At 37.6% G+C, this 13362-nt stretch overlaps 1 protein-coding gene across 2 annotated transcripts in view; it reads left to right on the top strand.

Annotated features, from left to right (window-relative positions):
• Window positions 1–818: 818 nt before the first annotated feature.
• aspm (assembly factor for spindle microtubules) overlaps window positions 819–13362 on the top strand; it is a 47282-nt gene continuing 34738 nt past the window's right edge. Inside the window, exons 1-16 of one of the 2 annotated variants that reach the window (XM_048182885.1) lie at window positions 819–1312; window positions 2184–2327; window positions 3331–4792; window positions 4959–5027; window positions 5119–5220; window positions 5301–5447; window positions 5923–6159; window positions 7204–7271; window positions 7399–7540; window positions 7684–7814; window positions 8164–8339; window positions 8509–8654; window positions 8760–8845; window positions 8994–9206; window positions 11708–11912; window positions 12007–12149. In XM_048182885.1, coding sequence (XP_048038842.1) covers window positions 1022–1312; window positions 2184–2327; window positions 3331–4792; window positions 4959–5027; window positions 5119–5220; window positions 5301–5447; window positions 5923–6159; window positions 7204–7271; window positions 7399–7540; window positions 7684–7814; window positions 8164–8339; window positions 8509–8654; window positions 8760–8845; window positions 8994–9206; window positions 11708–11912; window positions 12007–12149 — 3762 coding nt within the window. In that variant the 5' untranslated portion in view covers window positions 819–1021. The remainder of the gene's footprint in view (window positions 1313–2183; window positions 2328–3330; window positions 4793–4958; window positions 5028–5118; window positions 5221–5300; window positions 5448–5922; window positions 6160–7203; window positions 7272–7398; window positions 7541–7683; window positions 7815–8163; window positions 8340–8508; window positions 8655–8759; window positions 8846–8993; window positions 9207–11707; window positions 11913–12006; window positions 12150–13362) is intronic. The other variant, XM_048182884.1, reaches the window with a different exon arrangement.

Raw genomic sequence — 13362 nt, 5'->3', positions numbered from 1 at the left:
TTTTTTGTGTGTGAAAAAGGGTGAGGACTGTAAAAAAAAATCAATGAATATTAAGAATAGAAATAAATATGGAGATTATTTTTAAATAGTCACAAACAGCAGAAAAAAAATAATTAAATAGGCAATTCCTATAATAATAATAATAATAATAATAATAATGAATTAAAAATAAATCACCTTGTAGTGCTGCACTGTCATAGTCTACTCCTAAAAAGTAAATAAAATTAATAACACAATCATATAGGCTACATTTGCATACAAAATGTATATAAGAATACAACTCTAGTTGTTAAATATTAAATACCCTCAAGAAAAATAAACCTAAAAAAAAAAAAAAAAAAAAATTCGCTACAGCTAAGGAAAATGTAAAACAAAATATAAAAAGACACCATTATAACACTATATAATAGCTGTCCCTGCTGAAAAATCCAGCTAAAACCAGCCTACGCTGGTTGGCAGGTCTTAGCTGGTTTAAGCTGGTCTCCCAATCTCCTAGCTAGCCAAAACCCCTCTAAAGCCAGCTATGACCAGTCTGAAGGCCAGCTAAAACCAGCCCGACCATCTTAGGCTGGTTTTAGCTGGATTTTTCAGCAGGGGTTGCAAATAAGTTTTGTATTCTCGTTACTTGTTTCGTAAACATACTTGCTGTGGACAAGGGCGTGAACACAAAAAACACGTCTAGGCTCGCGTCTTTACACTATCAACTTTAAACATGCAACAAACTGCAATTGAAATCCTGTGAGGCAGTGTCTGTCTGAACAACACTGCAATGTGCATCAAGCATCTTCCTGCATTGTGGGCGTGTGTACAGATTTTTAAAGGAATCCTAGAAGTTTGATTGGTTCAAGTTTGCTTCTCTGTCCAGTGATTTGACAATTCTACGGGCTGCAGCGATCTGATTGGCCGCTTACTCAAATTCAAACGTGCGAGGACGCACTCTGGTTTTAAACGGTATTCTGTAGCTCAGCATCACACAGACTCATGGATTTACCGAATCGTCGTTTATTTAGTTGAGTTAAACATGTCGTTTAAAATTGCGAAAGCGGAGTGTTTGGACTTCAGTCCAACATTTGATTCTCATTGTAGTCGCGATAAACCTGGCAAGGAAAACAACACTTCAGTTCCTGTGCTGAGTTTGCTTCAGTTTTCTAGATCTCCCTTCGTGTCATTTGGGACGATCAAGTTGGGATCATCAAAATCTCTGCCTTTACGAATTGAAAATCCCACCGAGGATGCAACAACAACAGTCATAGTGGATAAAGTTTCAGCATCCAAAGGCTTTTCGGTTGATCAGACGTGTTTTACAATACAGGTAAGAGTAAACGAGCTGCTTTCTGTCACCCTGTGAGCTCCTCAGCTGGACAACATTTTAGGTAGCAAAGGAAATCGGTAAATGTGGGAACGAAGTTTGATATTACAGTTGGCGTAAAAGTAAAATAACCCACTATGAGAATGAGTAATGTTCACTAATGCTGTATTGATTTATTCGGTTCGTGAATTTGCACATGCGCAATGCTTGAGGCTCATTTGCAGTATCTAAAGAAATGGTTCAAGAAATGAAAATGGTCATTTATTCTCACAAATCTGTCTGAATTTCTTCCTTTTGTGGAACACACACATGAGAGATGTTCATGGGACTGAAGCTGTCAAGTTTTTAAACTGAAAAAGTACCATAACCGTATTATATGACACTAATGTATCATGTCTTTTGAAGCAATATGATAATTTTCTGTGGAAAACAAAACTGAATCAAAGCATATTACTGCAAATCGTCACCAGCATACCTTTCATGTGATATTTGTGCATTTAAATGTGTTTATATTCAAGATCGGTGTGTTGTAATTGATTACAAAACACACGAGAAGCAAAATTTGACATCTTGACAAACTATTTGAATATATGCAAATGTAGATCTTATATGTGCTAATTTAAGATTATTAACTTAAATTATGGTGGTCTTCTCCTCACAAAGCTATGGAAGATTTGAAATATTGATTCTTTTATGCTGCTTTTCTCACTTTTGGAGCTTTACTGCTCCAGTCCCAATTCACTTTCATTATATGGAAACGTTTTGTATGAACATCTGACTAAATATTTCCATTTGAGCTTCACCAGAAAAAAAGTCATCCATGTTTGGAACTGCATGAGAGTAAGTTAGTTAAAGTACATTCTCTGTTTTTCAGCCTGAGGACAGCATTATTCTAACTGTCACTTGGACACCAGTGGAAGAAGGTGGAGTTCGAGAGCTCCTCAGCTTTGTTGCAAATGGGATTGTCAAACATCAAGCGATACTGCTTGGGAAAGCAGAGGCGACAAAAAAGAAAAAGGTAATTTGTAATAATGGAGATATAAAATGTAGATACATATACTGTGGTGGCCAAAATTATTAGAACAGTAAGATTTTTTTTTTAATTGTTTTAAAAGAAGTCTCTTCTGCTCACCAAGGCTTCATTTATTTGAGCCAAAATATAGCAAAAATAATACAGTGAAATATTTTTACAATTTAAAATAACTGTTTTATATTTGAATATATTTTAAAGTGCAATTTATTTCTGTTTGCAAAGCTGAATTTTCAGCATCATTACTCCAGTCTTCAGCGTCACATGATCCTTCAGAAATCATTCTAATATGCTGATTTGCTGCTCAAGAAACATGTATTATTATCAATGTTGAGAACAGTTGAAAACATTTTGAAACATTTATCTGAAAGATAAAGCTTTTGCAACATTATAAATGTCTATACTGTCACTTTTGATCAATTTATTGCATCCTTGCTGAATAAAAGTGTTAATTTCTTTGCAAAAAAAAAAAAAAAAAAAAACTCTTACTGACCCCAAACTTCTGAACGGTAGTGATGTTACAAAAGCTTTCTATTTCAGATAAATGCTGTTCTTTTGAACTTTCTATTCATCAAATAATCCTTAAAAAAAAAAAAAAATCAATGTTATTTTCAACATGGATAATAATAAATGCTTCTTGAGCAGCAAATTGGCATATTAGAATGATTTCTGAAGGATCATGTGACACTGAAGACTGGAGTAATGATGCTGAAAATTTCGCTTTACCAACACAGAAATAAATTGCTATTTGAATATATTTAAAAATGCAAAGTATTATTTTAAATTGTAAAAAAAAATCACAAATTTACTGTTCTTGCTGTATTTTGGATCAAATAAATGAAGCCTTGGTGAGCAGAAGAGACTTATTTTAAAACATTAAAAAAAAACATAACGTTTATATGTGTCACTGACTGTATATGTGTTTGTATGTTTTATTAAAAAAATAGTGTGTTTAGTATCATTTGAGTACTTACAAATTTATGTTTTTCAGAAAACCCTATGGGATTCAATTAAATCCAAGAAGGGGGTCCCGGCACCCTCAAAAGAGAAGAAAGTGAGATCAATGCCAATTAAGGCAGTGAATAAGACATTTCATGTGTCTCGCCAGTCACAATACAGAAAAGATAGAACGTCCAGCCCGTTGTCGCCATTAAACCAGGAGCGGTCTGCCTATGGTTCCAGTGGCACTAGGGCAAAGGCACCATCCTCCACTCCTAAGATGCCAAAGCCTGCTTTTGCAACAGAAAATTTTGATGATGTGCATTTGCAGAAAAACTCACCAGTGGTTGTCTTAGTACCAGCAGAGAGATTGTTTGATACACCTGGTAAAAAGGGTGTGCCTTGTTCACGTAAACCAGAGTGCAAAGAAATTAAAAGGGTTTTGAATAAAACACTCTCTCCTGCTAGCACCCCAGAGAGGATTGGAAATCCATGCTTTCAGAGTCCGCTTCCCGTGATTGCACAAAATGTGCGAGATGAAAGTCGAGAGCCAGAGAAACATTCTTTGTCTGTAAAAGATGCTCTGGACGTTATAGGATCAGATCTGTCGCATGCAGTGAGCCCACCAAATGCTTGCTCAAGCTTTGATTTTTCTGATTCTCTTGAGTCTGAAAAACAGATTCCAGTAACATCATTTAGAGCGACTGCAGTCATTTCGCCACCAGTTGAAGTTGCTCACCCAAGGTTGACTTTCTGTGTGAAACCCAATAAAGTCATAGGAGTTGAGTCAAATCATCATGCCTTTAGGCTAAAGGCATTACCTTTTAGCACCGCCACAGTGACCAAGTCGAACAAAGTTGATGAGACCCTTGTTCCTGATGGTTCCAAGAAGTTTCCTGTGAATTCTACCACAGTGACCAAAAGCAAAACAGAAGCTTCTGTCGAGAGTCCAGGCTTGCGAAAGAAGAAAACCTCCAGGCGTAGGCTCTTAGAGAAGACCATGGAGCTCTCAGAGGCTAGTAATGCAGAATCTAACACAAGTTCGCCTGACAGCATCTCCGCTCTGCCTGTCATTAGCTCAGATTCAAGTCCAGATGTGGCACTAGAGTCCAAATATCTCGTAACTTCAATGCCAGCTGCAAAAGAGTGTCTGACGTCATATGGATCCCCTACTGAACAGCTTCTGTCCTCCATATCTCCCATACGACCTAAAGTTTTGCCCTCTGTTAGTAGCAGTAACAGTCCGTCAAGTGGTCTGGAGCTGACAGTCGGAAATGTCTCTGAAAAAGTGCAACCGGGTCTTTCTAAGGACCAGTTTCCTGTGCAATGCATGACATTTGTGCAGAGTAAAAAGAGAAAAAGTGATGAGTTTTTGCAAGGTCATTCAGAAGATATGTCAAACGTCCAAGCGAAAAAGTACCGTGCTCCAGCCCACACGACAGAGCTTAAGAAACCAAGCCAAGAAAGAACGTTCACTTCAAGGTCCATATCTGGACAGCAACAAAAAGCTATGGGTAAGTCAAGTATACTCATCATGCATGTCATGCAAAATGTAGGTGACGAATCTAGTATGTGTTATTAAATACGTACTGGTAAACATTATTAAAGATGTTTGGACATTCTATGAGTTGAGAACCAATTAAATAACTTTTTTTTTCTTTTTCTTTTTTTTCTATTAAGGTCCACCAAGCTCCAGAAAGTTCACAAAACCTCCAGCAAAGAAATCATTTCCAAAAACAACTCAAAAAGGTTAGAAAACATCTTGTTTAGAATAGCGTTCTTGAAACATGTAGGGCAAGTTATACAATGATACCATTTTAAATGTATTTCACTGATGTAGATGGTCAGTCTGTGAAGTCACTGAGCAGTTCGACTCGAAAGCCTGCGAGGATCGTGGCTGTGGCTCAGGCCAAACTGACCTTCATGAAGCCGACACAGACGGGTATGTTTTTACAGCTACATTCACACAATTTTTATTCTGTTTTTAAATGGATTTTTGCTTAAGTTGTACAATCTTGACAGTCATACCAAGGCATCCTTTGCCATTTGCTGCAAAGAACATGTTTTATGATGAGCGATGGATTGAAAAGCAGGAGCGAGGCTTTACCTGGTGGATGAATTATGTTCTCACTCCTGATGACTTCAAAGTTGCAACTGAAGTTACCAAAGGTGGGTGCTTTTGTTTTAGTTGTTAGTATCCTTTGAGATAGAATGCAAAAGATTCTCATTTTAAGTTAAATTTAAAGGGTTAGTTCACCCAAAAATAAAATTTGTCATTAATTACTCGCCCTCATGATGTTGAGGGTGAGTAATTAAACATCTTTTTAAGAAATCTGGGCGCTTTCTGTCCCTCCCTGACATTTTGAAGCTTCAAAAAGTTCATAAAGTGATTGTAAAATTAATCCATATTTATTGAGCGGTTTGATTGACATGATTGCTTTATGATGAACAGATTGAATTATAAACATTCATCAACTACAAACTCTTTAAGAACTTTTTGAAGCATCAAAGTGTTTGTTGGAGAGGTTTGGAACGACATGAGGTGGAGTAATTAATGACAGAATTTTCATTTTTTTGGTGACTATCCCCTTAAGTAACTTCAGCTGCAATCTTGTAACAACATTCTCTTATTGTTTCTTCTTAGTGAATGCTTTGTCATTAACTATGGGGAATGACAAATTCAACATTCCCAAAGCACCAACCAAAGAAGAGTTGTCGTTTAGAACTTACACAGCCCGTCAACGGCTAAACCGCCTTCGGCGAGCAGCTTGCAAGCTTTTTACGTCAGACACCATGGTGAAGGCCATCCAGAGACTGGAGCTGGAAGTAGAAGCCAAGAGGCTCCTTGTGCGAAAGGACAGACATCTCTGGAAGGACATAGGTATGAGGTGCCAAAGGATATACATTTTGTCAATTTGAATTATGCTTGTAGGACATCGACGATTGCACAGTTAACCTGATAATCGTGTCAAAGCATCTGGCACGGCATGACTGTACTGCACTGCGAGCCGGCGGCAATCACATGAGCTTTCACACTAAACACGGAGAATGGAGCTTTAATGTTGCTGCTATAGCTTCAGATAGAAAAGAGAAAGAAAATAAAAATACGGGTGTACAAATTATTTGGTGAAAAGCAGAGAACAGCACAGCCATTCCTTTCTACAAAAACTTCGAGAGCACACGCTGTAGGGTTGCAGCCACTGGGCTATAATAATATTCATAGATCTAGCTTATGTGACGTGGTTGTGTATAAATTGGCAATAGGGGACAGCCTATACGCTGGACAAAATCCAGCTGACTCCCTGAATTTTTTTTTAAACTTGTTTAAAAATTATCGACTCGGCTTGGCTCGTAATTCCTCTCACACAATGCGAGCTGCGACCACACAAGCATTTCCACGTGATTTCTCCCGAAAGAAAGAAAAAAATGTTTTTGAAAAGTCCCTTATGCTCACCAAGGCTGCATTTGTTTAATCAAAAAAGTAATTTTGTGGAATATTACTGTTTTTAATAAATTTAAAATGTAATTTATTCCTGTAAAGTCAAAGCTGACTTTTCAGCATCGTTACTTCAGTGTCACATGATCCTTCAGAAATCATTGTAATATACTGATTTACTGCTTTAAGAAACATTTCTTGTTTTTATCAATGTTGAAACCAGTAGTTCTTAATATTTCTGTGGAGTCTGATACATTTTTTCAGGATTCTTTGACGAATAAAGCATTTATTTTAAACATTATTTTTTAGTTTTATTATATGTCTTTTTTCTGTCACTTTTGAATGGTAGTATATATTTATTATTATTATTTTCCTTTGGCGTGCTTGATGTTCTTTATAGCTGGTGTCACTCTGTTAAATAAAATATTTAATGTTTTAATTGACTAATATTTCTTTCTTGTTTTTTCATCTTTTATTTTAATTTCTCAGGTGAGCGTCAGAAAGTTCTTAACTGGCTGATATCATACAATCCGCTTTGGCTACGAATCGGACTTGAGGTATTTTGTTTTGTTTCTGAAAGCATAATGTTCATTTGTTTGCTTGCTAAAAATATTAAATTTTTTAGTCATTAGCTAGATTTTTGATTTCATGTATGACACATCTTTTGTCCATTCCTTGTTTCAGACAATCTATGGAGAGCTAATATCACTTGAAAGCAACAGTGATGTCATGGGATTGGCCATGTTTATTCTTGGACGTCTGCTGTGGAACCCAGACATAGCCGCTGAATTCAGGCACTCTAAAGTGCCCAATTTGTACAGAGATGGTAATTTAATTTGATTACTTTTTTTGTGAACTATTTTTTTTTTCTATGTTGTTGTTATTATTATTATTATTATTATTATTATTATTATTATTATTGTGAAGAGTCTGTCTGTAATGACAATAATTTTTTCCCCCACTCATCAGGCCATGAGGAGGCGCTGTCTCGCTTCACTCTAAAGAAACTATTACTGCTGGTCTGCTTTCTGGATAAAGCCAAAGAGTCCAGACTGATTGAACACGATCCTTGTTTGTTCTGCATGGATGCTGAATTTAAGGTGGGTGGATTTTACGATTTTTCTTGTCTAGGTGAAAAGCTGTCTTGCGATATCAGCATGACTGAGTTGAGTTTGTGGCAAAAACCTTTTACAGTGCTTGCAATTTATTGTTCTGTCTTTTACTGCATATGATAATTCATACTCAAGACATTCATTATAAGATGATTAGTGTAAGGCTGTCACAATTCCTCAAATAATATCAGCATTTCTGGAACTGTAGCATTTCTATTGTAAAGAAGTGGCCAAATATTAAAGATTAATTGGACATTTGAATGAAATGTTGTTTGGCCAATATTAAACAAGGATATGATCATGCTGAATTTTTTTTTTTTTTTTTTTCCCCCTATAGTCGAGCAGAGATCTGCTATTGGCGTTCTCACGAGACTTCCTCAGTGGCGAAGGCATTTTGTCACGTCACCTCGGCCACTTGGGCCTAGCAGTATCTCATGTTCAGACCCCTCTGGATGAGTTCAACTTTGCAGTGAAGAATCTTGCTGTTGACTTGAGATGTGGCATTCGTTTGGTGTATGTTTGATTTGAAAAATTTCATTTTTGCATGTTTATTGTTCATACATCATAATAAAATGTTATGGCTGTTGTGATCCATTCCAATGTTTGGATTTGGCATTTTTAAAAGCCTCCAATTTCCCATGTTATATATATTTCCACTTAATATTTCTTTATTAATTTTCAGGCGGGTAATGGAGCTCTTCACTCTGGACTGGACTTTATCTAGAAAGCTGCGGATACCTGCTATTAGCCGCCTGCAGAAAGTGCACAATGTTGATGTTGCACTGCAGGTTCTGAAAGACAAAGGTGTTGACCTTAAAGATGAGCATGGTGAGTGAGCATTGTTTCTTGATGATAAATATCTAGCAATTCCTAATGAAACGATTCATAATCTGAAGAGAAAAGCACTCTGAATTTGTCTTTATTTTCTTGAAGGAGCAAACATTGACTCCAGAGACATTGTGGATGGACACCGGGAAAAGACCCTAAACCTCCTATGGAAAATCATATTTGCCTTCCAGGTATCGGCCAGGGCTGTATACCATATTGTCCAGCACTAGTTTTTGGAAAAAAAAATAATTAGGATGACTGATACTCATGTTTATCTTCTGATATTATGTGCGTTTAATGTGTAATTCTTTAAATATGACGAAACTTCTTTTGTCATAGGTGGAAGTGCTACTTGATGAGAGTCAGCTCAAAGAGGAAATCAGTTTCCTCAGGAAAACCTGGAGAACAAAACAGAAACTGGCTTCAATAATGGCTAACAAAGGTGTTGCAGTGACAAGAATGAAAGCGAGACAAGCATTTGAACATCCCAGCCAGAAGGTGACGCTTCTTCTAGACTGGGTCAACGCTGTTTCTGAGTTCTACAATTTAAAGGTGAGTCACATTAAAGAAATAGTTTGCTCATGTATTCACTGGTATGTTGTTCCAAACACATATTTTGCAGGCATGAAAATTCCTTACCTTTTGGCGAAATTCGCCGTTTTGAAACCAAATAGGTGAGGCGAATCGTGTAGATTCGATGAGAAAATTTTTTTGGGAGGGGGGGGGTATTCATATTCAGTGAACTGCGAACAGGTGCGCGTGCCAGAAGGGAGCGCGAGTGCATGTAAATATTAACGCGAAGGGCCTTGCATCACCACTGCAGACCACCATCAGAAGCTGAAAGCATGCCTGGCCTCGGCGATTTACCTGACTGAATTTGGTGAGTGATGGTTTCAGGCCCGGATTGGCTAATCGGGAGCACCGGGAGAATTCCCGGTGGGCCGGTCTGTTTATTTGGCCGCAAGGGCCGGTGTTGTCATGGCACTGGGTTGAAATATGGATGCTCTAGAAACTGTGGACGCGGTCAAATGTACTAAGCTGAGTAGCCTAACTTTTTCCTAAAAACCATTCAGTGACAGATTTAGGCCTGGACGGCCCAGGGCAACACGGGGCACCCGTGCAAGAAAAAACAAACAAACAAATGCGCAATCGGGTTTTTACCGCTCATTTGCACGCAACGTCAATGATATCATGTCACTCGGTGGGTAAATTAACCTGGTCGGGAGGGACTCGGAGTGTGTGCCCGGAGAAGACAACTCACTCAAAAGTATACGAGAAGAAGGGATGAGGTGACGTCTGTAGGGACAGCGGGACAAGTTCTAAATCAACGTTAAATTATGGTAAGGCAAAAGGTCTAAGCCACCGGAGGCCGATTAAGTAACGTAAATAAATAAAAAGGAAGAGGGGAAACATGCAAAAGATAAAGGCATGTATGCAGCTTACTCGTATCATAATAATAGTGGACAAATAATAAAATATAGGGCCTATCACTTATGTTATGTTGCTTGCAATGCTATTACACATTGGCCAACAATATTCATTTTTCTGTCCAACTAGCTTAACCAGAGAGTAAAATGTGATTGTGTAACTTTTTTTAAAAACAAACGTAATAGCCTACTTTAATATTTTACTGTAAAGTTGTGCAATTTTGTAGGATTTATGGTATTTTGTTTTATTTATTTGCCCCAATTTGTAATAATTTAAGTATATACATTTATATAAAATAGCAAAATTTTATGTTAAATTCACTTTAATAAAGATCTACATTTTTCTAAATTTCATTCATAGTGATAGACATGAAAAATGTGCCTGGGTTTAGTGGAGGATTACTGCCATCTACTGGAAAGCAAACACTTAATTAAATTAAAAATAAAATAACATAAACTGCACCCACTAGATGGCTAGAGAATTAATCAATGGTTCACATTATAAAATCATTATTATAACTATAAAAATAACTTTATATCAAATTTTAGCATTTTTTTGTACTATCATTTGTACTATCATGGGTATTTAAAGATATTTTTGAAAAATACAATTAATTACAAGGCTGTAGAGAACAGTGCACTATTGCAGACTTATATACTGAGGTTTTAATTACATTATTTTAATATTGTCAGTCGTAAATTAAAGTGGGCCGGTCTAAGGCATGAAACTGCAGGGCTGAAAATGAGTCCCAATCCGGCCCTGGATGGTTTCAATAATTTTAATATTTTCTGGTATATCTAAGTTAAGTTACAAAGGAGCTCTGTTGACATAGACTTAGCTAACGTTAGCTACAGCTTGATGAATTGAGTCATTGAACACAGCAGGAGAGAACGCAACGTTAGCCAGCTAGCTAAAGCTTTGGTGGAAAATTATTAGCTAACGCTACCGTTTTTGAGGAGGTAGATTTAGAGGTGAGGGGACTGACAAGGCAGAAGGTAAAGTGGTCCACCGTTCTATCAATAAGCAGACCTGCCAACCTGTACGCAATTTGCAGAGCGGATACGCATTTTGACTTCAAAGTATGCTGGTACGATTTGTCACTCTAAACTACGCAAAAACCTGGTGACGCCTCTGTGCACGCGCAGTCCTCAAATCAAGCAACAGCAAAAGAAGAAGAGTTCGACCAATCATAGCGCTAGGTTTTTCCCCCAAATAGCAAGTGGGGATGATTGACAGATGCGTAAAGCCTATCATTAAAAAGAGACTGAAAATCGACACCAATAAAGATTCCCTCGATCCCCCTTCATAATACTTAGTAAGGAGGCCATAATAATTTTTGACTCATGGCTGAAGTTAAGTTTCTCCAGCTCTCCCCAGGTTGGCAAAAAAAGCATCTCAAAATGCATCAGATCGATGCTTTAAAGTATGGAATATTTAAATTTTTCTTACGGGGGAGCATGCCCCTGGACCCCCCTAGAGGGGTAATATCCTTCTCACCTTTTTCACCCCTGACCCGTTTTCATGCCTGATTTTGTCAGATATTGCAGAGAAATCTCCTTAATACGTTTGTATGATAACCTGCAAAGGATCCTTCTTTGAACAATATCTCTCCATTAATTTTGCAGGCTGAAAACTTCACGGTGTCATTCTCAGATGGTCGTATCCTGTGCTACCTCATTCATCATTACCATCCTGGTCATCTTCCTGCAGAGGAGATACAACAGAGAACAACGCAGACCATAGAATGTGGCCATCGCGGCAGAGTGGAGCTCAATAACTCCTCGAGTGACTCAGACTGCTCTTTTGAAAATTTGCCCACAACACAAACTGGTAATTTTTTTTTTTTTTGTGTGTGATGAACCATTCCTACAATATTTATAACTGTAAATGTCTTAGAACTGTTTGTTTTTTGCCTTGGGTCCAGAATCCCTGTCAGTGGACTACAGAGAGCTACTTGAGAATGAGAGAAGCAACTTTCATTTGGTGAACACCGCTGTGTCTTATCTTGGAGGGGTGCCTGCTATGATAAATCCTGAGGATATGTCCAACACTATCCCAAATGAAAAGGTAAAAACATTTTATCTGTCCTGTCCATTAGAACTGCATGATTCTGGATAAGTTGAGAATCACGATTTAAAATGAGCCTCATTTCCACCGAAATGACCAGGAAACCCACCAAAACTGCCCAAAACTGTTTCCATTTCAGTCTAAAGTAACAGAAGATTAGACCTGTGACGTAAGACTATGCGCAACTTTCCAGTTCCTGCTGGATTTTGTCCTCCGCATATAAGCTTAATAAAGCCTGAAGTCAGTCCATCGGTCGTATTTTTTAAACTCCATTGTTAATTCGAATAGCAAACAACTCTTACTGCACGCACCACAACAGACTTTTAAAAATGGTGGTTGAAGCTCAACCAATCAACATGTTCAGTGCCCAAGTCCCACCCCTCAAAGTTCCTGAACTTTGAAAAAGTCCTACCTTGCGAGCAGTGACTTTTTGAGGGGTTAAATTTTTACCCGGAACTTCATTTAGACCCTGGTTCCTGCGGTCGAAACACGGAGTACCACCCCAAAGTCCCTAGTTCCTGGGGAAAGTTCCTGCGGTGGAAACGTGGCTATAGAAATCAGCGGCAGTGCCAATGCAGATTTGAATGTGTTCGCTGTGATCGTACTAGTGTTTGATTCGAGATCGTAATCTTTCAACGATTAATCATGCAGCTCTACTGTCCACGTTAGGGTACAAGTGATGTATCTGTACTTTTACTCCGCTATTTTCCATCCTTTTGTGGTTGTTACGTGCTTGTTTTAATTCTATATTTATTCATCAATGTCATTGAACAGGGAGTGAGTAATCAGTCTTTGACAGGAGTCAAATCGCACATATAAACCACAGCAGTAGATGGCGCCAACTGCGGTTAATCATGGCTGCTGTGGAAGCTCATCCTTCAAGCATAAATTCAATTAAGATATCAACATCTTTGAGGAAACGTTACGATATATTTCGATTTCTTCTTGATAAATGATCTGTATATAGGCTAGCCTATATTGTTATTTTAAAGACCATTTTATGAATGAATATAATGCTGAATATATTATCATAATATAATAGCATAAAAATGCAAGTAGGCCTACACATCATTGTTTTCAAATAACAGTGATCTAAACTCTTAAGAATATTTAGACACTGAAATTGAAATGTTAAATAATAATACTGTTGAATAAATAATAAATAAACATTTGCTAACGAAGTGCAAAATAACAAATGGGAAAACACACTTGC

Source organism: Megalobrama amblycephala, linkage group LG2 (assembly GCF_018812025.1).
Source record: "Megalobrama amblycephala isolate DHTTF-2021 linkage group LG2, ASM1881202v1, whole genome shotgun sequence".
NCBI classification, from domain to species: Eukaryota; Metazoa; Chordata; class Actinopteri; order Cypriniformes; family Xenocyprididae; genus Megalobrama; species Megalobrama amblycephala.
This window is presented reverse-complemented; position numbering and strand designations above follow the sequence as displayed.